The 27,327-nt window shown below is 39.9% G+C and overlaps 1 protein-coding gene across 1 annotated transcript in view; it reads right to left on the reverse strand.

Moving 5' to 3' along the window:
- Positions 1–27,327, reverse strand: part of unc5a (unc-5 netrin receptor A) — a 627,961-nt gene that overhangs the window by 50,147 nt on the left and 550,487 nt on the right. The window contains exon 12 of the mRNA XM_087995374.1: positions 13,580–13,813. Within this exon, the coding sequence (XP_087851500.1) occupies positions 13,580–13,813 (234 nt within the window). The remainder of the gene's footprint in view (positions 1–13,579; positions 13,814–27,327) is intronic.

Below are 27,327 nucleotides of genomic sequence, written 5' to 3' on the forward strand. Positions count from 1 at the left end.
TAAAATCTGTCTACCTCCTCCTTAAATTTAAAGTGTCCCAGCATCCATCGTTTTGAGATAGAGAATTTCACAGATTCACACCACTTTGAGTGAAATAATTTCTCCTGATCTGTTTTAAACTTGCTACCCTTTGTCCTAAAACTATGACTTCTGGTGCTAAATTGTCCCACAAGAGAGAACATGACTATTTGTTGATTGTTTTTAGCATCTTATATACCTCACCTAGATCTTCTGTCATTCTTCTAAATTCCAAGACAGTCTAAGTATAAAATGCTCAATCTTCTTTCAGAAGACAAACCACTCATCTCTGGAATAAATCCAGTGAACCTGCTCTGAACAACCTCCAATGTGAATACATTTCTCCTCAAGTAAGGAGAACAATACCAATACTCCTGGTGCAAACTCATTCCTGCCTTGTGTAGTTGCAACAACACTTCCCTACTTCTATACTGTATTCCTTTTGCAATAAATCCCAAAATTCCATTTGCTTTCTTTATTATATGCTCTACCTGCATTGTTGTTTTTTTGCAATTCACACAGAGGACACTCAGATCCCTCTGCACTGAAGAATTCTGAAGTTTCCCTCCACTTAGACAATAAGTTATTTTCTATTCTTCCGACCAAAATGGATAGAGAAGTATCCTAACTTCTTCCTTAATTTAATTGGGTATCCAACCTAGAAATGAATTGAAATCCTAAATGTACTTTTCAGATCTGTCAATTTACTGATCGATCAAATGGATCTGAAAGCGTAAACTTTTGTGGTGAAAGAGTGGTACAAGGGAAATTTGTTCCAATGTTTAATTGTTGACACCGTGTATACTCGAATATAAGTCAACCCACTACTTATGGCCAAGAAATCTGGAATTTTCCATATATCTTGTATAAAAGTCAACCCTAGTTTATCATATAATCAACAACAATGTTAAGCTTTGGATTTCTTAAGTTGAACCAGCACTATAATTAGTAATTGGGGCAGCACAGTGCCTCAGCGGTTAGTACTGCTGCCTTACAGTGCCAAGGACCTGGGTTTGATTCCAGCCTCAGGTAACTATCTGTGTGGAGTTTGCACATTCTCCGTGTCTATGTGGGTTTCCTCCGGGTGCTCCGGTTTGCTCCCACAATCCAAAGATGTACAAGTTAGGTGAACTGACCATGCTAAATTGCCCTTAGAGTTCAGGGATGTGTAGAGTAGGTGCATTATTCAGGGGTATTTATAGGGTGGAGTAATGCGTCTGGGTGCATTACTCGTTGGGGGGTTGGTGTGGACTTATTGGGCTGAAAGGCCTATTTCCACACTGTAATGATCCTATGATTTGAGTATAATTAGTATTCATTTTTTGTATAGCTAGTCGTTCCGCTCAAGGACTCCGTTCTGCCGGCCGTCCCATGTATCTTGTCATAGAGTCATAGAGATATACAACATGGAAACAAACCCTTCGGACCAACCCGTCCATGCCGACCAGATATCCCAACCCAATCTAGTCCCACTTACCAGCACCCGGCCCATATCCCTCCAAACCCTTCCTATTCATATACCATCCAAATGCCTCTTAAATGTTGCAATTGTACCAGCTTTCACCACAATCTCTGGTAGCTCATTCCATACACGTACCACCCTCTGTGTGAAAATGTTGCCCCTCAGGTCTCTTTGATATCTTTCCACTCTCAACCCTAAACCTATGCCCTCTAGTTCTAGACTCCCTGACCCCAGGGAAAAGACTTTGTCTGTTTATTCTATCCATGCCCCTCATAATTTTGTAAACCTCTATAAGATTACCCCTCAGCCTCCGATGCTCCAGGGAAAATAGCCCAGCTTCTCCCTGTAGCTCAAATCCTCCAACCCTGGCAACATCCTTGTAAATCTTTTCTGAACCCTTTCAAGTTTCACAACATCTTTCCGATAGGAAGGAAACCAGAACTGCATGCAATATTCTAACAGTAGCCTAACCAATGTTCTGTACAGCCGCAACATGACCTCCCAACTCCTGTACTCAATACTCTGACCAACAAAGGAAAGCATACCAAGCGCCTTCTTCACTATCCTATCTACCTGTGACTCCACTTTCAAGGAGCTATGAACCTGCACTCCAAGATCTCTTTGTTCAGCAATACTCCCTATGACCTTACCATTAAGTGTATAAGTCCTGCTAAGATTTGCTTTCCCAAAATGCAGCACCTTGCATTTATCTGAATTAAAATCCAACTGCCACTTCTCAGCCCATTGGCCCATCTGGTCCAGTTCCTGTTGTAATCTGAGGTAACCCACTTCGCTGTCCACTACACCTCCAATTTTGGTGTCATCTGCAAACTTACTAACTGTACCTGTTATGCTCGCATCCAAATCATTTATGTAAATGACAAAAAGTAGAGGGCCCAGCACCGATCCTTGTGGCACTCCACTGGTCACAGGCCTCCAGTCTGAAAAAAAACCTCCACCACCACCCTCTGTCTTCTACCTTTGAGCCAGTTCTGTATCCAAATGGCTAGTTCTCCCTGTATTCCATGACATCTAACCTTGCTAATCAATCTCCCATGGGGAACCTTGTTGAATGCCTTACTGAAGTCCATATAGATCACATCTACTGCTCTGCCCTCATCAATCTTCTTTGTTACTTCTTAAAAAAACTCAATCAAGTTTGTGAGACATGATTTCCCACGCACAAAGCCATGTTGACTATCCTGAATCAGTCCTTGCCTTTCCAAATACATGTACATCCTGTCCCTCAGGATTCCGTCCAACAACTTGCCCACCACCGAGGTCAGGCTTACCGGTCTATAGTTCCCTGGCTTGTCTTTACCACCCTTCTTCAACAGTGGCACCATGTTTGCCAACCTCCAGTCTTCCGGCACCTCACCTGTGACTATCGATGATACAAATATCTCAGCAAGAGGCCAGCAATCACTTCTCTAGCTTCCCACAGAGTTCTTGGGTATACCTGATCAAGTCCTGGGGATTTATTCACCTTTAACCGTTTCAAGACATCCAGCACTTCCTCCTCTGTAATCTGGACATTTTGCAAGATGTCACCATCTATTTCCCTACAATCTATATCTTCCATATCCTTTTCCACAGTAAATACTGATGCAAAATATTCATTTAGTATCTCCCCCATTTTCTGTGGCTCCACACAAAGGCCGCCTTGCTGATCTTTGAAGGGCCCTATTCTCTCCCTAGTTACCCTTTTGTCCTTAATATATTTGTAAAAACCCTTTGGATTCTCCTTAATTCTATTTGCCAAATGCTATCTCATGTCCCCGTTTTGCTCTCCTGATTTCCCTCTTAAGCATACTCCTAATTTCTTTATACTCTTTTAAGGATTCACTCGATCTATCCTGTCTATACCTGACACATGCTTCCTTCTTTTTCTTAACCAAACCCTCAATTTCTTTAGTCATCCAGCCTTCCCTTTCACCCTGACAGGAATATACTTTCCCTGAATTCTTGTTATCTCATTTCTGAAGGCTTCCCATTTTCCAGCCGTCCCTTTACCTGCGAACATCTGCCTCCAATCAGTTTTCAAAAGTTCTTGCCTAATACTGTCAAAATTGGCCTTTCTCCAATTTAGAACTTCAACTTTTAGATCTGGTCTATCCTTTTCCATCACTATTTTAAAATGAATAGAATTATGGTCGCTGGCCCCAAAGTGCTCCCCCACTGACAGCTTAATGTCACCTGCCCTGCCTTATTTCCCAAGAATCGGTCAAGTTTTGCACCTTCTCTAGTAGGTACATTCACGTACTGAATCAGAAAATTGTCTTGTACACACTTAAGAAATTCCTCTCCATCTAAACCTTTAACATTATGGCAGTCCCAGTCGATGTTTGGAAAGTTAAAATCCCCTCCATAACTACCCTATTATTCTTACAGATAGCTGAGATCTCCTCACAAATTTGTTTCTCAATTTCCCTCTGACTATTGGGGGATCTATAATACAATCCCAATAATGTGATCATCCCTTTCTTATTTCTCAGTTCCACCCAAATAACTTCCCTGAATGTATTTCTAGGAATATCCTCCCTCAGCACAGCTGTAACGCTATCCCTTATCAAAAATGCCAGTCCCCGTCCTCTCTTGCCTCCCTTTCTATCCTTCCCGTAGCATTTGTATCCTGGAACATTAAGCTGCCAGTCCTGCCCATGTTTCCGTAATTGCTATGATATCCCAGTCCCATGTTCCTAACCATGCCCTGAGTTCATCTGCCTTCCCTGTTAGGCCCCTTGCATTGAAATAAATGCAGTTTAATTTATTAGTCCTACCTTGTCCCTGCCTGCTCTGACTGTTTGATTCACTTCTGTTCTCAGCTGTACCCGTCTCAGACCGATCTCTTTCCTCACTATCTCCCTGGTCCCAACCCCCCACCTTACTAGTTTAAATCCTCCCAAGCAGTTCCACCAAATTTCCCTGCCAGTATATTAGTCCCCTTCCAATTTAGGTGCAATCCATAGCACTGGGAGTAATCCAGATATTACTACCCTTGAGGACCTCCTTTTTAAATTTCTACCTAACTCTCTGTAATCTCCCTTCAGAATCTCAACCTGTTCCCTTCCAATGTCGTTGATTCCAATGTGGACAATGACCTCCTGCTGCCCCCCCCCTCCCCTGTGAGAACATTCTGCACCCTCTCTGAGACATCCTTGATCCTGGCACCAGGAAAACAACACACCATTCTGCTTTTCTCTGCTGGCCACAGAAACGTCTGTCTGTATCTTTGACTACAGAAGCCCCTAACACAATTGGTCTCTTGGAAACCGACGTACCCCTCGTTGCATTAGAGCCAGTCTCAATACCAAAAACTTGGCTGTTCGTGCTACGTTTCCCTGAGAATCCATCACCCCCTACATTTTCCAAAAAGCAAAACAGCAGTTTGAAATGGGTATATCCACAAAAGACTCCTGCCCTAGCTGCCTACCTCTCTTACCTTTCCTGGAGTTAACCCATCTATGTGACTGTATCTGAGACTTCCCCCTTTCCTATAACTGCCATCCATCACATACTGTTGCTGTTGCAAATTCCTCATCGCTTGTATCTGTCTCTCCAACCAATCCACTCAGTCTGATAAGATTCGCATCCAACAGCATTTATGGCAAATACAATCCGCAGTAATCCTTAAACTCCCTTAAACTCCCACATCTGACAAGAAGTACATATCACTGCAAAGGCTCCTTCACAATCTATAGACCCAGAAAATAACACCGTCTTACTCCTCTACAAACACTGCCCCAGTTTTAATTAATACCAATGGCTTATATTTTAAGTTTAATCAAGAGACTTATCTCCAAAAAACATATAATCAAGAAAGAATCCACTATACTCACTACTGCAGCCTTTCTCTTGGACAGAATTTAAAAACAATTAACTTATCTGATTCTGTGCTGTGAACTTCGCCCAACCGTTCCTCCAAGATTAGTTGTGAATTTCACTGTTTGTTAATTTTCCCAGATGCACTCCGATGTCCAGCGATACACGAATTCAAACAGCAAAGGCAGTAACTGTGCAGGTTCTCTCTCTCTCCTGCACTGTCCTCACCATGTGCTTCCTTTGTCTGCTCTTCTCCCTATTAAAACTGCCGTTGTTTTGACTTTATTTTTTCAAAGTTCCAAAACAATGCAACAGCATATAAAACAGTAATTGCTGCTCCTGGAATTCGAGGAAATCACCTCCAGCACCTAAAATATCTAAAAAAAAGAGCAGTTCTTACAGCCAGAATTTTTTCCCATCCTCCATCTTGGATTTATCCTATCCATGCCCCTCATAATTTTGTAAACCTCCATAAGATCACCCCGCAGCCTCCGACACTCCAGGGAAAACAGCCCCAGCCTGTTCAGCCTCTTCCTGTAGCTCAGACCCTCCAACCCTGGCAACATCTTTGTAAATCCTTTCTGAACCCTTTCAAGTTTCACAACATCTTTCCGATAGGAAGGAGATCAGAATTGCACACAATATTCCAACAGTGGCCTTACCAATGTCCTGTACAGCCGCAACATGACCTCCCAACTCCTGTACTCAATACTCTGACCATTAAGGAAAGCATACCAAACGCCTTCTTCACTATCCTATCTACCTGCGACTCCACTTTCAAGGAGTTTTGAACTTGCACTCCAAGGTCTCTTTGTTCAGAAACACTCCCTATGACCTTACCATTAAGTGTATAAGTCCTGCTAATCTTGTAATCAGCCTCTTTTTGTAAATAGATCCCTTTAGATCCAGTGGGTTTTTATTGCTCTCACAGTTTATTTATTGCTGGCTATGAAAGGGTTTTTGAGATGTATAATCGACAGGTGGTTTCTCTGAAGGAGTTTTCTTTTCAGAGTTGTTTTCTTCAAAGCAGCTTTTCAGCATTGTTGCCTTTTTGGCTCTTAGATCTGCACTGGCTATTCCATTAAGAACATTTTTTAATAATCTCCAAATGATCTCAGGACTGCTTTTTGATTTTCATGGCTGCTATAATTTCAAGGTAGAGTATCCCATAGCTGCCACCATTTTTATTGTGTGGTCTAATGCCACTGTATGAGTTTGGATTCAAGTCATACAGGTTGAGGAGAAAGCAAAGTTAACAACTGCCTTCTTCAGGTTTAAACTTCAAGCTAAAATTATTCATCATTTTTTAACATCAGATAGTCTCATACATGGTCATCATGGATATACCAAGCTCTAATCTTATAGTTTCTCCAGATAAAGTCTTGCCTATATTCTTTGTCTGTTCATGTCCATATGCTCTCCAATATGATTTCCTGCAATCATAAGCACAATTTAGAACATACAGCTACTAAACCGAGGTTTTAAGCACTTTTTACAATGTTTGTTGGCATTGAGAGATTTGGACTTCAAAATGTCTGTGTAAGAACATCTTGATTTAGTAACTCAGGAATGGACTTCAGGCAGAAAGGCAGATTTTCTGCCCAGGCAGAGTCTGCAGCAGGCCTCTAGTGAGGGTTAAAAATGCTCAGCCAGGACCATCACTTTCAATACATTGGTTTTCTAATACTATAAAATACTTTAATGGCCAGACTGTACTTTTGTGCATTACACTTCACCACACATTTGCTATTACCCTCCTAGTTCAATTGCTACCTTGCCCAAGTCAAAAACCTTTTCTTTAATTAAAAAGGGGCATTGCATCATCTCTCCTTTGCATATTAACCTGCTAATGCTATGTCAAACCAGCAAAAGTATCCTTCTGTTTTTATCCTTCTGTTTTCATTCTTTCATTAGTTGTTTTTACTCTTCACAGTGGAGCTATTTTCTTGTACATAACCACTATCCATCATCTTAATACACCTCCCACTCAGTCCTGATAGAATATAAACCTGGCTTGGACATTTTCACATGCTTTTACAAGAATCATGTACTAACTCGTTCACAATCATTTGTGGGACAAGCTCTCTCCCAACTAAATGGAGACAGCCAGACCTGAGCAACCACTATCCTCAATCTCTGCCCTCCTGAAGTGAAGAAAGAAACTGTGTGATGAGAAAGTTTGGAGGAATACCAGTGCTCCAACTTGCTCTTTTTCTTCCTCTTCCTACAAACCAGAATGGAGTGGCCAGAATAACACAGTGTGCGTCTCTTATTTATTAACTTTATGTTGACTTGAAAGTATATGGTGCATAACTATCAATCCTGCTGCTAAATCGTTCTGGACATCATTAAATGCTACTATACCATGCTCTTGTCTGCTAAATTGGTCACTGTGTAGGATCATCCTACATCACTGCTCACCAGTCAAGGTTACTATGAAGAACTCTCCATCTCCATTAACCTGAGGCTATCATCCAGTAGGTCATTGGCAGGTTTTCTTTTACTGTAGGACCATACTGGAGAGGAAATCTATCCACAGGCTATCTTTCTTTGTTATCAATATTTTCTTTAATACCTTTACTCAGTTCCCACTACCCTCAAGGGTAACAATAAGTTCACAGACATTTTTGTCACGAAGACTGAGACCATCCATTTCAGTTGCCTCTAAAAGATCACTCCCTTTATTTTGTCCATCAAAGTTTACTTTAAGGATCTATAACATTTTCTAGTTTTTGTACCAGCATATTCCTACTCCAGGCTATTTTTATATGTGGGATCTATCTTTTGGTCTCTCACTCTTGCAACTACACTGAACATCCAATGCCCTCTTGTGGCTTCCATGCAAGCTGATGTTGTGAACAATGTTCTCTCCTCAGCTGCTGCCCATGACCCTTTAAAATCCCTGCTTATATCCCTTTAAAATCCACCCTGACCCCTCTGAAACCACTGCCCATCTTCAGCCATTCATTTTTCATCTCCAAAGTTGCTGAATATATTATTCTCTCCGAAACCTGTGCCAATCTTTCCTTCAATTTGGATCTCTCTAATCAAGTTTCCATCTATGCCATGTAAGACTCAAATCAAATTCTTTGTGTGACTGGCCACGGCCTGATCACCTTTTGCAGTTTTCTCTATTTCTGCTGGTATTGATAAGATCGACAACACCATTTTCCTCCAGTATCTCTCTTCTATTGTTCAATTAAATGGTTCTGCCCTTGTTAGGCTACATACTTATCCAGTTGACATCCTTGTGCCATTAAGTCTGAGAAAGCTATTCCATCATCCTGCCTTTTTTCATTGATGTGATGTCAGTTTCCCATGCACACTGGATTTATCCAGCTCTGAATCTCTTAATCTGTGTTATCAACCTGCTTGTCTGTCAGGGTAAGCTAAGACATCCTCCAGTTAAAAAAATGTAAAAACTGAAACTTTTGTCTTCAAACACCACCACAAACTCTGCTCCTTTGCCACTGACTCAGTCTTTCTGCCGCTGTCTCAGATAGAAGCAAATTGATTACAGTTTCTGCATCCTATTCCACACAGAGCTGAGCTCCTGGCTCTATAGCTTTACCACAACAAAGGCAACTCTTGCCTCTGAAATGAGATTTATACTTGGCCTATCTGCTACTAGATCCCCCTGCATGTTTTTTGCTAATTATTCAAAATCTCTGCTGGCTAGTCTTCTGACTTTAAGCAAACATGAACCAGAACTGATCCAAAGTTCAGTTTCTTGAATTCTAATCTGTACCAAGCTCATGATCATTCTTTGCTCAATGCTGTATGTTCACTGCCATTTGAACAACTTTGCAAGTTTAATATTCCTATTGTTGCATTAAAATCTCATCAAAGCCTTATATTCCCATATATTTTGAATGACCTCTTGCCATAATATCTATCAAGATGTGCCTGCTTCTTGAAAACTCCTTTCACCCTACCTTTTGTGGTTGTGCCTTTGGTTATAGAGCAGGAAACAGACCCTTTGTCCCAACTCATCCATGCCAATCAGGTTTCCTAAACTGAACTAGTCCCATTTGCCTGAGTTTTGGCCATATCCCTCTAAACCTTTCATATCCAAGTACCTGTCCAAATGTCTTTTAAATGTTGTAATTGTACTCGCCTCTCCCACTTCCTCTGGCAACTCGTTCCATCTACGCACTATCCACTGTGTGAAAAATTGCTCAAGAGGTAAGAAATACCTTAATGTATATGACCCCTTTAAGACCACCAGATGGGCCAAAGCACTTTACAGCCAATAAAATACTTTTGGACTGTAGATCCTCTTGTAATGTAGGAGACACAGCAGTCAATTTGAACACAACAGGCTCTGACAAGCAGCAATGACCAGATAATCGGTTTCATGGTTGAGAAATAAATATTGGCCAGGACACGAGGGATAATGCCTCTTTTCCATTTCAAGATAGTGTTACATTTCACATCCACTTGAAAAGATGACCAAATAAAACAAAAAGAGGGAGAAAATAAACTTTGAGGGTAAACGCACAAGCAATATCAAGACTGGCAGCAAGAGCTTCTTTTAAATACATGAAGGAAGAGAGAAGCCAAACTGAACATAGGCTCTTAGAGAATGAGGTTATGAAAATAATATTGGAAATGGCAGAGGCATTGAATAAATACTTTCACAGTAGAAAACGGTAATAATATTCCAAAATGATTAAATAATCATGGACTAAAATGAGGAGAGAAAATAAATGCAATAACTATCACTACAGAAAAAGTGCCAGGGAAACTAATGGGGCTAAAATACAACAATTCCCCTCGATATGATAGGATACATTCTAGGATATTGAAGGCAACAGCCAGAGACAGTGGATGCACTAGTAGTCACCTTCTAAGAATCTTAAGTTTCTGACAAATCTGCCAAAGTAATAATCTTATTCTAAAATGGAGGAAGGTTAAAACAAAGTATCTGTATGTCAATTAACTTAACATCTGTCATTTGGAAAATGTCCACTTATAAAGGATGCAATATTATAGTATCAAGAAATACATAATAATAAAGAGTCAGCATGGCTACATTAATAGGAAATTGTGGTTGACAAATTTGCTAGACGTCCTTTGCAGAGGTAACAAGTAGGATAGATAAAGATGAAGCAGTAGATGTAACATGTTTGGATTTTCAGAAGGCATTGGATAAGCTACCACACAAGTTAATTAAGGCAAGAGCTTATGGTGTTGGAGATAATATATTATCATGATACAAGGATTGGCTAATTAATGGAAGTCAGAGGGTTGGGATAAGAAGGGCATTTTCAAAAATGGAACCTGTAAGTGATTAAGATAACTCAGACTGCACATAGACATAGACAGGCTAAGCAAGGGTACAAAATCTTGACATATGGGGAATATAATGCGGGGAAATATGAGCTTATGCACTTTGGCAGAAAGATTAGAGAAGGTAAATATTATTTAAACGGAGAAAGGCTGCAGAAAGCTACAGCAAAGGAGGATTTGGGAGTCCTCATTCTTGAACCACAAAAAGCTAGCATCCAAATCTAGCGGATAATGGGGAAGGCAAATGTATCATCTTAGCATCTCGCCACTTAAATAAGCACACACTGCCATGTTTATGTTAAATAATGCTGTCTCTCATGTATATGTACATGCAACCTTAAATGATGACCGTTAGATAGGGCCAGAAATTGGAATTTTCATGTTCTTCCTGTATCTGCTTTGGTTTCTTCCCACAGTCTACAGGTTAGATGAATTGTAAAAATGCAAAATCATGGGGATAATATGTGGATCTGGGTTTAATTAAGATGCTCTTCAGAGTATGCTGTAGTCTCGATGGGCCAAATGGCCTTATTCTATGATCAGTACATTAACACAATTAACCTATTATCACAAATGGTTCCACCTCAAAACTCAATGGTCGCAAACTTGAAATTTTCAATTTAAATTGATTATCTATACCCTTTTAGAAAAGCAATATCCGAAGTTCAATTATACCTTGCATAAAAAAAGGTTCTTCTTAATTTCACTCCGTACTACAAAATCAGTAGTCATAAGATGCACTGTTATTCTGTCTTTGCCTGCCAAAGGAAAGAATTTCTCTGAAAAAGTCATAAAGTTGCAGTAATCGTACCAGACCATCAGGCTGCTATCTCATCAGAGAACTGGTGGTGGTTTAATCCAAGGATTACCATGCCTCAGGCAAGAGGAGAGGATGAGAAGGAGACACCTTCATGGTAACATCAGTTGGTGAGGAAATTGTACCCATGATCTTGGCATCACTCTCCCTAAACCAAGGCCACTGTGCCACATTCTAAAATCAGAAGGATTAGGAGTGTGAATCTGGTTGTGCAATACTGCAGCTGTAATAAAGTTATTTTCATGAATTGGATAGTGTTGCCTTAGATATCACCGAGCAGTAGCCCAAATTGGGAAGATCTGAGCCATAATGTGGTCAGTGGAAGAAATTAGTAGCAGCTACTATTGACGGTAAGGTATTGGTTTGAGTTTGTCCTGAAAAATCCAGGCCCAGATGATCACTGTCCTATCTGACATTGCTACTGACCTGAAAAGGAAATCTGAAGCTTTATTTCCAATCCTCTTCAGGCCCTAGAATTCTAGCATTGACTAGTAGGATTGTCAGTTGAGCCAGCTACTGCTCAAACCATTCCCACTCAACACTGCAGCCCTCTCAATACCTGTAGCATCCAAGCTCTGCAAAGCTACTGATAACCCCAAAGAATATTGACTATCCAGACATTACTAAATCAACTGAAATCATGCGGCATAATGACAGAAAATAAAATGAAATTTAAGTCAGTACATCTTCAAACATAAGAACATGACTGTAATGTTTTGCCCTTGCACGCCAAAGAAAGTCTCTCAACTATGCTCCTTCATGTAAACAATCATGAAAATCTTCATTTCTATCTTCTGCCAGTTCTGACATTGAGCTGGGACCACCAGGATAGTGACAGATTGTAGGACAGTAATGTTAGGGCCCATTTAGAGGGAAAGGTCCCAGAGGTAGATGCCTTTCTTACTCCATAGGCCTCAAAACCTGTGAAAAAGTAAAAAAAACAGCCATTTTATTTCCAAAGGGAAAGTATTTTGGGATCCTTCTCTTCTGGCACTGCTGCATCTTTCTCAATAGTAATATTGTTTCCTTTGTTGGCCGGAAACCTGTCATAATAACTTCCAACCTAGAAAAATGAGTCAAAAATTAGATTGAATGATTGGCTCATTCAACCCAGCAGATTGAATATTGAGGCAAGTTCAATTCTGAGTGTGGTACAGAATGATTTTTGACCAGTCTGTGTTCCCCTGTGAGACTAGAAACATTATTCTGCAATTCATGGGATATCTCAATTAACTTAAAGTGTTAAATGTTCACCACCACTTCTTAATGTTGTTGAAAATCCCCTGTTTTTTTTAAACTCACTGATGACCCATACCTCAGAACCACAGACTTTCTAGCACAACATCTGAAGCATAGTAACCCTCAGGTTAAAGTCACTACTGTCATCTTTCTAAAGGCACCATGGCCTTCTACCTTACCAAAATGGCTATTTTTCACATGAGAGTTGAAATATTAAGTATTTGGATATGGAATTTAAACTGTATGAGATCTTGTACCAAATATGCCTTTCGAGAAAGAATTATTAGATCTCAATCAAGAGATTATTCAAGAGATGGATGAACTGCCTTTCATGATTAATCTTTGTGGAAACAATATTTATTTGTATGTTAACTGTTGCGTTTGCTCCCAGTTGTATCTTTTCAATGGGTGGCTCTTTAGGGGTTTGTGATCTTTTGTATATAAGGGGAGCCATCTTCTGGTCTAATCAAAGTTGAAGAGTAAACAAGATGCAGTTTATTGCTTCTCTGCAACTATTTAGAGTTATAATAACAGGTTCTATTTTAACATAAAGACCCTAAGACCCCAACACAACAGGGAACATATAAATTAATGCTGCTTTCATAAAGTGGAAAATTTCATTCCTATAATATACTCCATTTTTTATCTTATTGCCCCCTAATTTACCTGCCCTTTTATGTTGCTGTATTACAAATGACTGAAACCCATAAATGTGTAAATAATGTTGCTGTTTTAAAATAAATAAAGCATTGACTTTAAAATAAAAATTATTTTGACAACTGAATGGCAGTCATTTGCCCCTAGCCAAACAATAGGTTGCAATTAAGCAATATGAGTCTTTATTTATTATTACTGATTGTAAGATAAGCAGTGTAGTACAGCCTTTTGAAAGCAACAGGCTTATTTGAAACATTGTATAAATTGGTTACCTTGAATGCATTTTGAGTATCTTCCAGGCAATAGACCCGTATGCTATACTCCAATGATGTGCATGTTCCTGGTGCAAACAGAACTAGCCTTAGGCGCTTTGCTGCAGTCACATTCAGTGATTCACCAACTAAGGTGTATTTGCCCAGTGTCTCAGTAAATATATGGGACATTTGACCATCAAGCTGGCAATAATAGGGATTGGAAGGAACTTCTTTCCCCAGATGTAATACTTCCTGTGGAAAGACAAAAGAAAAGGAAATAGTTATATGAATTTAATAAAACTTCTCATTGCCAACCAGACTCATGCAGTAGATTAGGATGGACACAAAAATCCTATGTTTAACAGACATGAATGCACTGCACTAAAATTTTAGTTGATTAATGTGCTTAAAGTATTTATATATTTGCAATAATGTGAGCTTGATCATATAGTTTACTTATTTAGTGTCCAGTTAGCTATAAGACTACATTAATTTTCACATTGTTTATTCTAATTTTCACAATGTTTATTCTAATACAGTTGTGAAACTCGTCAGTAAATAATCAAGCACTAAATAAACTGGCCCATTCTTGTTTTTAATAATCAGAAATTTAGAATTAGGATTAGATCATGCCATGTCTCAGCACCAATAACAATCCTTTTCTCCTGAAGGAATGTTGTTCATTTTCACTTTTCAATGTTGCTTTCTGGGTGTGTGGAATGTTGCTGGCTTACAATTCTGAATACAGTATTTTGACAGTAATCTTCTAATGGGAGGGGGAAGTGAGGATGTGGTCAGCTAGCTCAGTTGACTGCGTAGCTAACTTTCGATGCAGAAAAGCATCACCAACAGCACAAGTTCAATTCACACACCAGCTGAGGTCATCATGAAGTTCCCACCTTCTCCTTCTTGCCCCACATCTGAAGTCACTAATGTCATCTTTCTAAAGACACCGTGGCCTTCTACCTTACCAAAATGGCTATTTTTCACATGAGAGCTGATACATTAAGTATTTGGATATGGAATTTAAATTGTATGAGATCTTGTACCAAATATGCCTTTCTAGAAAGAGTTATTAGATCTCAATCAAGTGCAACGAGCTGACTCTAGAGCAATGCAGGCTAAATACAATGATCTAACCTTGCTTTATCTGAAAAGAGCTAATTTAGCATGCAAAGTAGAATGGAAATTAAATCTGAGATCTTCTGGTCTCTGTACTCACTATTTTATTGTGTGGTCTCCACACACCAGACCTTTAGGAAAGCCATTGATCAACTCTGACTCAAGTGGATAACAGACTTAAAGATTTATATCAAATCCTACTGAATGTTATTGGCAGTCTCTGTACCTCTGAGTTACAAGGTCACCTTTTGAGAACCTTTCCAAATTATGTTGAGTGCATAATTTAGGATGACATTTCAATATGAGAATGTTCTGCACTGACAGATATTATCCATTTGGAGTTAAACTGGAGCCTTTTCTGTAGCTTGAGGCGAGTGATCCCATGACACTGTCTGAAGAAGAGTATGCCAGTCTCCTGATTTCTAGATCAGCATTTGTCTCTCAATCATCATTCAAACATTAAAATGTTCTGGTCATTTATCTTAGTGTCATTTGCAGTGCCAGATTGCATGCAATTCAGTAACCATGTCTGGCTAAATTACACAAATTAATACATTTCAACATCATGAAATAGCTGTGAGGTGCTGTGGGGCATCTGATAATGTGAAGGGTGCTATCTCAATATTAGCTTTTGCTTTCTATACCAACGTTCTCAGAAAATACTGTCTGTGCGTCAAAAAAAACTTTAGAAATGTACTGATAGTTATTACATGAGCTTTTTGAACACTGGATGATGCTACCAAGAGAAATCAAATAAATAATCAGCGAATCTATTTTTAAAGCTTGTGGTTAAGGGAAGTGTGTTGGCTTAATTACCTAGAGAATTCCAATTGTCCATGATTGCAAGGGATTTCTAATACCAACTTAAGCCACTGAAACACTTAATATAAGCCTCAGTTTAATGATGGTACCTCTGAAATGTAACATTCCCCCCTTTATATTGAATGAAAATCATACTTTGGAGATAAAGTTTCATTTTATTGATAATATTTGAAGCTACTTAGTAATTTTAGGATGCATATTATCTTATTATCAATGTTCAGCCCTCTCAATGTCATGAATTTTAAGTCTTAGTATCTAAGCCTCAGGATAGAGAAATGGGATGGCACAATGGCACAGTGGTTAGTATTGCTGCCTCACAGTGCCAGAGACCCAGGTTCAATTCCAGCCTCATGCAACTATCTGTGTAGAGTTTGCATATTCTCCCCATGTCTGTGTGGGTTTCCTCCCACAATCCAAAAATGTGCAGGTTAGGTAAATTGGCCGTGCTAAATTGCCCATAGTGTTAGGTATAGGGGAATGGGTCTGGGTGGGTTGCACTTTGGAGGGTCGGTGTGGACTTGTTGGGCCTGTTTCCACATTGTAAGTAATCTAAGCAAAACACATTTTGAAGGATATAAATGTATTCCTGTGAGAAGAAACATACTTTTACCTCACTACAGTTAAATTCAAATGCAAAAACTAACCTCAAGTCTAAACTAAATTATTTTATTGAAGAAACTAAATTGTAGTGATATCTAACAAAACTCAATTCTAAATAACTAAAAGGTGAATCAGAAGTGGAAAAAAAAAGCCAAAAGGAGAAAAGAATATCTCAGATTACTTTTTCTTGATACGTTAACAACAGATAGCAAGTGAAAGAATAGCGAGGTCAGCCACAAGGTTGAGAAATGATGAATGAGTCAACATTAGACCACTGAGAGGACTAGAAAAATATTCCATTTCTGGATCAACCAATTTTAGCTGCTTTCAGTTCTCACATTGATAATTTTTATATCACAAGCAACGAGACAACACCAGTTTTTCTATAATTTTAACTATAGAAAATGAATACACACTTCAAATACAATTTTATCAAAAATAATTTACTTCTGCTTGCAATTTCCTTCTCTCATTGGCCAAAATTCATTTGAAGAAGGGCTCATGCCCGAAACGTCGATTCTCCTGCTCCTTGGATGCTGCCTGACCTGCTGCGATTTTCCAGCAAATAATTATTAGAACAATAGATAGAAAAGATAGAAACATCAATTTAAAAAAAAAAGTTTAAATCTTAGTGACCAGTAAGATTTGAAGGACTGAGCTGCTATGGTTGTAATTATTAACTTGTCATGCCAGATGAGGTTGTTTGGCAGTAATTAATAAAAGGAACATTATGTTTTTCTTCAAAATCTTTAACAAAGTCATTAACTGAGGGAAATTGCCAGCTTGACAGCTGAAAGTTCATTGATTTCAGTCCGTGAATTAGTTATTTCAATCCCATCTTACAATAATTAGTTTTGAAATTTACCTCTTACATTTCTTTTCCTATTCACATATGGTTCCATGGTAGGTTCTTTTAATTCAGTGTGGGAACTTTTGTAAGTTGTGTACAGTTTTATCCCTTGGTATTGGTCAGTTAAACCAGTCTGGAGAATGTATTTGGGCTGGGTTAGCAATTTCAAATATTGCTGGCCTATTTCAACAAAATACTGTAATGGGGACTTTCCTGCTGCATCGAAAACATTTTCATAATTAGTTTTGTGTTCCAATTCATTACTTGCTTAGAATGGGGGCAGTGTTGTTGGCTGAATTTCACTGGGCCACCGAGAGTGAGGTTGCAGGATAGAGATAATCTTTGCTGCCCGTTTGATGTTGTGACCTTAGCTCCAGATTTTGACAAGTAAAAGACATCTCAGAGAAGGGAGCTCTGAGGATGACATGACAAGACCTCAATTAAACTTTTGAATAATTAGTTGATCTGTACTTTATGGCTTATTGCTGATTTTATTAATGACACGAGAAACCATGAGTCTTTAGATCACTGATAGTTAAAAATGGTGACAAGGAGGTGTCAGTTTAGAACTAACTCTGACAGCCAACCACCTGGAAAGCCATTGTTTGGTGAAAGGGAGCTTGATGAATAGATGACATCATCAAATGATTTCACAGGACTTAGGGAGTATGCAAAGTTGTCAACTCTAATATTATACTTACATATTAAATTTAGTTCCCTCATCTAAATCCCTATGATGCCCTTCTAGTCACTGCTTTCCACTTATAAAAAAGGCCCCTTTACTCCTAATTTTGTTTCCTGTCTGCCAACCAGTTCTGTAATGATATCAGTGCACTATCCCCATCACATGAACTTTAATTTTACAAGCTAGCCTCTTATGTGGAACCTTATTGAAAGACTACTGAAAGTCCAAGAAAAGCACATTCACTGGTTCCCCCTTATCAATCCTACTAGCTATATCCTCAAGACATCCCAGTAAATCTGACTCTTTCTAATCCTATCACTGTTTTCCAAGTGCTCTGCTATTAAATTTTTCATTATGGACTCCAGTATTTTCCTCACTGCAGACATCAAGCTAACCAGTGTGTAAATTCTTGTTTTCATTCTATCTCCTTTTCTTTAAATAGTAGGGTCACATTAGAAACCCTCCATTTTTTTTTCAGAACGGTAAGGAGAGACAGTGAAGAGAAGCGAGGGCAGCTGGGAAGGGTAAATTTTCCCACTTAAAAAGGGACTTACCTCTGGAGTCGGGCCTCCATTCTTTACAGCGCAGCGAGGAGAGAGGGCGGAGAGAAGAGAGGGCTGCCGGGAGGGTAAGTGATTGTTTTTTTAAGTTGGTGAGATCTAAACCCGAGGCCCTACACCATAGGGTCTCCCTCCCACCCACCTCCTCTAACCTTAATAAGAGTCTGTAAACTTGGTAAGTTTTCAGGTTTTTGTTTTTTTTCTCTTCCTTGTTTAGTCCTGTGTGGGCTTTCAGATTAGTGGGGTGTGGCTGATTGGGCAGCTGCATGTTCCTCCTACAGAATGTGGCAGGTGAGACAGAACACATGTCTCCATTGGCCACATCTGCGGGAAGTGTACCCAACTCCAGCTCCTCAAAAACTGAGTTAGGGAACTGGAGATGGAGCTGGATGAACTACGGATCATCCTGGAGGCTGAGGGGGAAATTGAGAGGATTTACAGGGAGGTGGTCACTCCTCAAATACAGGATAAGGACAGCTAGGTTACAGTCGGGGGAAGAAGGGGAACCGACAGACAGAGCAGGGAGCCTCTGTGGCTGTTCCCCTCAGCAATAAGTATACCATTTTGGATACTGCTGGTGGGGACAGTCTACCAAGTGAAAGCCATAGTTGTCAGGTCTCTGGCACTGTGGCTCAGAAGGGATAGGGGGAGAATAGAAAAGTGCAAGTGGTAGGGGACTCAGTAGTTAGACGGATTGACAGGAGATTTTGTGGTCAGGAACAGGATTCCCAGAAGGTATCTTGCCTACCTGGTGTCAGGGTCCAGGGTGTCGCCAATCGGGTTTGCAAGTTTCTGAAAGGGGTGCGTGAGCAGCCAGAAATCGTGGTACATATTGGCACCAATGATATAGCCAGGAAAAGGATTGAGGATCTTAAAAGTGACTACAGAGAGCTAGGTTGGAAACTGAAGAGCAGGACAAGTAGTGTAATGCTCTCAGGTTTGCTATTGGTGCCACGAGATAGTGAGGTGAGGAACAGGGAGCAAGTGTAGCTTAACACGTGGCTGTGCAGCTGATACAGGAGGGAGGGCTTCAGATACTGAGACCTTGGGGTGCTTTTGGGGAAGGTGAGACCTGTACATGAAGGGCGGGTTGCACCTGAACTGGAGGTGCACAACTATCCTGGGTGGGAGATTTGCTCGTGTGGTTCGGGAGGGTTTAAACTAGTTTGGCAGGGGGGTGGGAGCCAGAGCTACATTTCTGAGAGTGAGGTAGTTGTAGATGGAGCAATGGCAGGGTGTAGTGAATCTATCAGGGAGGTTTTTCATGTGATGAAACAAAGGGATACGTTGAAGTGTGTCTGCTTGAAGGCAAGGAATGTCAGAAGTAAAAGAGATGAACTTAGAGCATGGATCAGTGCTTGGGACTATGACATTGTGGCCATAACAAAGAATTGGGTTTCACAGGGGGAGGAATGGTTGCTAGATGTTCCAGGGTTTAGAACATTTAAAAAGAACGGGGGGGGGGGGGAAGAGGAGGATATGTAGCAGTGCTAATCAGAGAGAGTGTCACAGCTACAGAAATGAATGTCATCGAGGAAGGTTTATTTACTGAGTCAGTATGGGTGGAAGTTAGAAACAGCAAGGGAGCAACCACCTCATTGGGGTTTTTCTACAGACCCCTTCATAGCAATAGGGAGATCAAAAAACTCATAGGCCAGCAGATTTTGGAAAAATGCAGATATAACAGGTTGTTGTTATGGGTGACTTTAACTTTTCCAATATTGACTGGAACTTCCTTTGTGCAGATGGTTTGGATGGAGCCGTTTTTGTCAGGTGTGTTCAGGAGGGTTTTCTTGCTCAGTATGTTGACAGGCCGAGGAGGGGAGAGGCCATTTTGGATTTGGTGCTTGACAATGAGCCAGGGCAGGTATCAGATCTCATGGTGGGAGAACACTTTGGTGACAGTGACCACAACTGCCTCACATTTACCATAGCCACAGCGAGGGAAAGGAGCAGTTATCATGGCAAGATATTTAATTGGGGAAAGGAAATTATGACGCTATCAGACAGGAGTTGGGAAGTACAGATTGGGAGCAATTGTTCCACAGAAAGGGCACAACAGACTGTTGGAAACTGTTTAAGAAGCAGTTGTTGCAAGTGATAGGCAAGGGGTAAGATTAAGGAGCCGTGGATGACGAGAACAGAGGAGCTTCTCGTCAAAAGGAAGAAGGCAGCTTACACAAGGTGGAAGAAGCAAGGATCTAATACAGCTTTAGAGGATTACAGGCTTACCAGAAAGGAGCTCAAAAGTGTACTGAGGAGAGCCAGGTGGGGGGCATGAAAAAGGCTTGGTGGGAAGGATTAGGGAGAACCCAAAGGCATTTTACTCGTATGTGAGGAATAAGAGAATGATCAGGAAGAAGATAGGGCCAGTCAGGGATAGTGTAGGGAACTTGTGCATGGAGTCTGAGCAGATAGGGGAAGCCTTAAATGAGTTTTTTGCTTTGGTTTTCATTAAGGAAAGGGACCCTGTTGTGAATGAGAACTTTGAGGAGCTGGGAAACGGGCTTGTAAAGATCAAGATTGAGGAAGTTGATGTGCTGGAAATTTTGGCAAATTTTAAGATTGATAAATCCCCAGGACCAGACCAGATTTATTCCACATTGCTCTGGGAAATGATAAAGGAGCTTGCTAAGCCACTGGCGAACATATTTGCTTCCTCACACTCCATGGGAGTCGTGCCAGAGGATTCGAGGGAGGTGAATGTTGTTCCTCTTTTCAAGAAGGGTAATAGGGAAATCCCTGACAATTACAGACCATTCAGTCTTACATCTGTGATCAGCAAGGTTTTGGAAAGAATTCTGAGGAATCGGATTTATGACTATTTGGAAAAAGATAGCATGATTAAAAGCAGTCGGCATGGCTTTATGAGGGGCAGGTCACACCTCACAAATCTTATTGAGTTCTTTGAGGAGGTGATGAGACAGGTTGACGAAGGTTGGGCAATGGATGTGGTGTGTATGGACTTCAGCAAGGCATTTGATAAGGTTCCCCATGGTAGGCTCATTCCTAAAACCAGGAGGTATGGGATTCAGGGAGATTTGGCTCTCTGGATTCAGAATTGGTTGGCTTGGAGGTCAGTGATGAATGGTGTCCCACAGGAGTCTGTTCTTGGGCATCTGCTCTTTGTTGCTTTTATAAATGACTTGGATGAGGAGGTTGAGGGGTGGGTTAGAAAATTTGCTCATGACACAAAGGTTGGAGGTGCCGTTGATAGTATCGGAGGCTGTTGCAGACTGCAGCATGACATCAACAAGATGCAGAGCTGGGCTGAGAAATGGCAGATGGAGTTCAACCTGGATAAATGCGAAGTGATGCATTTTGGAAGGTCGAACGTGAATGCAGAATATAGGATTAAAAACAGGATTCTTGGCAGTGTGGAGGAACAGCGGGATCTTGGTGTTCAAGCTCAAAGTTGCCAACCAAGTGGATAGGGTTGTTAAGAAAGCATATGATGTCTTGGCTTTCCTTAACAGGGGGACCGAGTTTAAGAGCCGCGAGGTTTTGCTGCAGCTCTACAAATCCTGGTGAGACCACACTTGGAATACTGCATCTAGTTCTGGTCGGCCTATTATAGGAAAGATGCAGAGGCTTTGGAGAGGGTGCAAAGAAGGTTTACCGGGATGCTGGCTGGACTGGAGGGCTTGTCTTATGAAGAGAGATTAACAAAGCTCAGACTTTTCTCTCTGGAAAGGAGGAAGAGAGGTGATCTGATCAAGGTCTACAAGGTAATGAGAGGCATGGATAGAGTTGATAGCCAGAGATTTTTCCCCAGGGCAGGATTGACTGCCACAAGAGTTTATAGTTTTAAGGTGTTAAGAGGAAGGTTTTGTCATAGAGGAGATGTCAGAGGTAGGTCCTTTACGCAGAGAGATGTGAACGCATGGAATGCTTTGCCAGCGGTGGTGGTGGAGGCAGAGTCATTAAGGACATTTAAGTGACTATTGGACATGCACATGGACAGCAGTGAATTGAGGGGTGCGTAGGTTAGGTTATTTTATTTTAGATTAGGATTAATCCTCGGCACAACATTGTGGGCCGAAGGGCCTGTTCTGTGCTGTATTTTTCTAGGTTTGATGTTCTAATCCAAAGGAAATATTACTGAGTCGAAATAACCTTGAATGGTGACCACAGTGTATCCTTTATTTCTATAGCCACGTCCTTTAGTACGCTGTGACGTAGATTATCAGGCTTTAGAGATTTATCTGACTTTAATCCCACTAATTTCCCCAACACTATTTAATAATTTCCTTTGGTTCTTCACTCTCACAAGACCCTGTGTTTTCCCAACATTTTTGGGACATTATTTATGTTGTCCTTTGTGAAGGCAGAACCAAGCTATGCATTTTAATTGGTCTGTCATCTCTTTATGCCCCTTTATAAATTGACCTGTTTCGGTCTCTAAAGCACCAACATTTGACTATACTAATCCCTTTCTCTTCATATACCTATTGAAGCTTTTACAATCAGTTTGTAAATTCCCTGAAAGCTTACTCTTGTATTCTATTTTCCTCATCTTAATCACTCCCTTTGTCCTCGTTTGCTGAAATCTAAATGTCTTCATCCTCAAGTCTGTTGCATTTCATGGCCAATTTGTTTATTTGAGCATATTTTGCACCCAATGCAAAAGATTCTGGTTGCAATATTTACACTACTGAACTACTGGCAGATTATACTACTGAAATATTAAATTATATTTCAAAAATATCATTTTTAGCATTAGTCTGACAAGATGTGCTGAACTTGAAAAAAAATTGCCATTGTGTGCCCCACTGTCAAATTACATGTGTGCAGTACATATTTGTGACTTGTATTTGCATTATGATTGATTTATAATACATGCACAGGAGGCAGATCAGCTGAAATGTAATTTAGTGTGAGGTAACTAGGAGGAGGAATCAGTGACGTAGCGATAACATCACTGGACGAGTAATTCCAGGTTAATTTTATGGGGATCACTAATGTCTTTAAAGAAGGAAACCTCTGTCCTTACCTAACCTGGCTAGTGTTTGATTCCAAGCACATTGCAATGTGGTTGAGTATAAACTGTCCTTTGAAATGTTCAAGACAGCCAATCAATTCATGTGCAACAAATGCTAACCTTACCTTCAAGAATTAAAAAAAATAGAATCTAGAGCAGTATTGCTAGGTGCTGTTTTCATTTGGATTGTAGTGAGATCATTGTTTCAATGAATAGTGTTCACCAATGTTTCCTCTCAGATGTGCAGTCGCGTAACCACTATGGCAAATTTCTTTGCAGGTCACACGCATATTGGTCCCTTGAAGTTATTTAGTATAGATAGCAATGTAAAAATAACAACTTGAATTTGATGTTAAAATTGGTGTATCTCAAGGTTCAACAAGTGCCAGTTGTTCACTTAAATTATTTCAATAGGGCTTATGGTCCAATATAGGATGATTCTTAGGCTTCAAGGTTTGGGCACACATAGTCCATCGAGTATTTTTCCCAAAGAAAGAACATATCCAGTTTCTACTCCAAATACCTTGGGCATCGCCATGTTTAGCTGAAACCAGCTAAGGCAACTCAGGCAGTACAAAGGACATGGAGAGGTGAACAGAGGTGGCAGAAAGGTAGAGTTTCCTGCTTGCTAAATGCAAACGCTATGTAGTACTGAAAGAAAGAATTTGTACTACAAGCAATTCATAATGTGACACCTCTTGAATCCTGCTATAGCTAGTTGGACATTGTGGTGAACAATTTAGCACATAAGATGAGCAGGAGGCTCTTTGAGCATACCCATCTGTAACAATGGCTTATCCTAGTAAACTATCTTCAGTCAGGCATCCTAGTACATGTGAAATCCTTAACATCATAGGTGCCAATGTTCAATTTTTCTGACGTAATCCCTGACCCACAGAAAAATCCTAAGTCCTCTGTGAATAGCAAAGCTATGGCCTTTGGTATCATCCTGGAAGCAGGACTAAAGACTTGTATTCCAGAAATTCCTGTGACCAAGACATAGCTACAAAGTAGATTCTGTCTAACAAGATTAAAATTGTCAAGATATGTCCTGTCAAAAAAGACATTTAATTCTTCGGTGCCTGAGTGTGCTAGTAGGTGTGTTCAGTGGTAATTGACTCTCCATCCCCATCAAAAACAGCTTGCTGAATGAGCTCCATTCTGCTCCGTAAGAGCTGATTGGTGGCCTTCTTAATTGCTGGCAAGTTGAGAAGTTGAGAACAATGCCAATGGATCTTCTTGCCCAGCACTTAATTGTTGTGGTGACGAGAGGTAGCAAGAATCTCCTCAGGGCCAATTCGCTCAATAATTTGCCCTTTTTACCACCTCAAGGGACAGGATAATTGGGCACATAATAGGAGTCCTCAACGGTACTAACCTACTCACTACTATTGCTAATAATGAGTTTGTTTTAAATTTGCATCAAAGTCTTAATGACAACAATGTCCTTGACTGTTTATAATGAAAATATAATACCATTCTTAAAATCAGAGAGCTAAATTATCTGCTGGCAACAGTGTGGAAATAGGAGATATCTATCTGAGTGCGTTGTTCTTAACTTCTGTTAAAGACCTTTGTGAAATGAAAGAGTTAATTTTTTGATATTTCAGCCATTTTCTTCACTGGGAGCTTACGCCCTGATATATGCTGTTGAGGAAAAGAGCTTTTCTAAAATGATATTATCTTTGTGAAATTAATTTATAATGCAGTGCTTTCTAGTGAAAATATATGATAATACAACCATGCTATAGCACTGTAAATTTAAAGTGACTTAAACTACTAGAGATCAAAATATACTTTTAAATCTGCTGCTGGACTCCTCTTGACCCCTCTCGCCACATTTCCTTTATCAATTAAAAACAAAAGTTAACATATTTTATTTCAGGTTTCTCACTTTTTTTTTATCAGAAAGACAATTATATATTCCATTCCATTCCATTCCATTCTCTACACAATATCAGGTCAACTTAATTTCCCAGTGTTTGGAATTTATACAATCTGAACTTAAATGAATTCAACACTAGATAGAATGATATGGCACAGGATGAGATCATTTGGCTCATCATGCCTGTGATATTTTTATCCAATTAATCCCAATCTTCTTTCCCAATATTTATCCTTGTAAATATTTTTCCACTTCCCAAACTAATCAGGTAATAGGTGAAAACATAAATCTAGTCCCAGAACTAGAAAACTATGGGAAATTATTTCAGATTTCCATAATTTCCATCTTCCTTCATTATTTTCCTACTGCTCACTGTATGTGAACCACATTAACAGAGATATATCTCTGCCACATTTCATGGAATCAACATTATTTGTGATTTCACTTAACAGTATGAGGAGAATTTAAAAAAAAAGACATTGGACTTTTTATTTTTAGTTTTTGGCTGTTTTCAAGGCAGCAAGCAGAATTGTTGACTGATGTAGTTTTCCTCTGGGTGAGTTCAGCCTTCACCATCTTATTATGCTTTATTTGACACAAAAACAGCCTATCAGATCCTTGCCTGCAATAATGCACATTTCCCACCTTTCAAGTAACTTAACAGCCATGTAACGAGCCAAGCAAGGACATTAATCCAGCCCTGAAGACAGGAAACTGTGGGAAATTAAGAACAGCAGTACAATTTTAAAACCTAAATCACTGACATGCCTACTTCGTGAACTTGAAAGACCAATGTTTGGGTAGGATCATTAGGAATGGGAGTAAGACATTTGGCTTATTGAGTCTGCTCTGTCATTCATTAAGATCATGGCTGATCTGTGTTGTTAGAATCAACATATTGGCTTTTGTATGAAAAATCAAAATCTGTGTTTCGAATTTAGAAAATAAAGAATAAACTAGAAAATAAGGAACATAATCTGTAGATAATGGACAATACCGTTTGTTTAGCTGAGTTAACAGTTTAAGTATAGATACGTCATTGTATGCACTAAGAATAAAGAACACTACAACACTATGGCCTTTCGGCTGACCAAGTCTGTGCTGACACACAATGCCTTTCTAAACTATGCCTCTATGCTGTCTGTATTGGGATGGGACCATTCGCCACCGCCAATTAGCCATTGCCCTTTCACCGCCGAGGACGCTTCGCCACTGCCCTTTGCCCGCTGAGGACGATTCGTCATCGCAAGTGTTTGTAACTCATTTTTATGTATTAACCAATAAAATTATATTTATTTCACCTTTTTTTAAATCAATATGTACTATGTTGTTTATAAATAAAGGGGACTGAGAAGTTTCATAGGACAGGCAGCAAGGAAAACAATCAGTACATATATATATATTTCCGGTGGTGAATAGTCTCCAGAGGTCAAACAACCCCAGTGGAGAAACGCTGATGGCAAATCGGCAGTGGCTAACTGGCAGCGGCGAATGTGCCGCGGCAAATCGTCACCAACCCCCCTGTATTCCCTGCCTATTCATATATCTGTCAATGTGTCTCTTAAATGTTGCTATTGTATCCACCTCCATCTCCTCTGGCAGCACCTTCCAGATGCTAACCATACACTGTGCAAAAGACCCGGCCTCTCTCAGCTCCTTCAAACTTACCCCCTTTCACTTTTAACCCATTTCCCGTAATAATTGACATTTTCACCCTGGGAAAAAAAAAAGACTCTGAGTATACATTCTAATCACGTCTCTCATACTTTTGGAAACTTCTGTCAGGTCACCCCTCCTCATCGATATTCAAGTGAAGACAAACCAAGTTTGTCCAATATCCTCCAAACCAGGCAACATACTGTTTCTGTCCCCTCTCCAAGATCTCATCATCCTTCTGGTAGTGTGGTGATCAGAGCGTACGTAATAATGATGGATCTGTTCTGAAATGTTATTTTCCTCTTCACAGATGCTGGTTATTCCCCTGAGCATTGTGTACTTCAGAATGTGTTGCTTCAGAATTCTAGCAGTTGCAAATTGATGCCTTTTGTTTGGAAAGTTTTTAAACATAGTCGTACTGTCTGCTTCCGTATTGAGGCATTTAAAGTAACTTATTGCTGAGTTGTTGTATTTGTAACAATGTATTTTGACATCCAAACTTTGAAGTCTATGCAGGGGAATAAAATAAACAGCTGAACATCTCATTGGAACTTTTCATCAGTTTTTGTGCCCTTAGGTTGAAGGCTGATAACTTAGTGAACCAA

The sequence above is a fragment of the Chiloscyllium plagiosum genome, unplaced genomic scaffold (assembly GCF_037043375.1).
Source record: "Chiloscyllium plagiosum isolate Xiang-an unplaced genomic scaffold, Cpla_swu_hap1 HiC_scaffold_16, whole genome shotgun sequence".
In the NCBI taxonomy this organism is placed as follows: Eukaryota; Metazoa; Chordata; class Chondrichthyes; order Orectolobiformes; family Hemiscylliidae; genus Chiloscyllium; species Chiloscyllium plagiosum.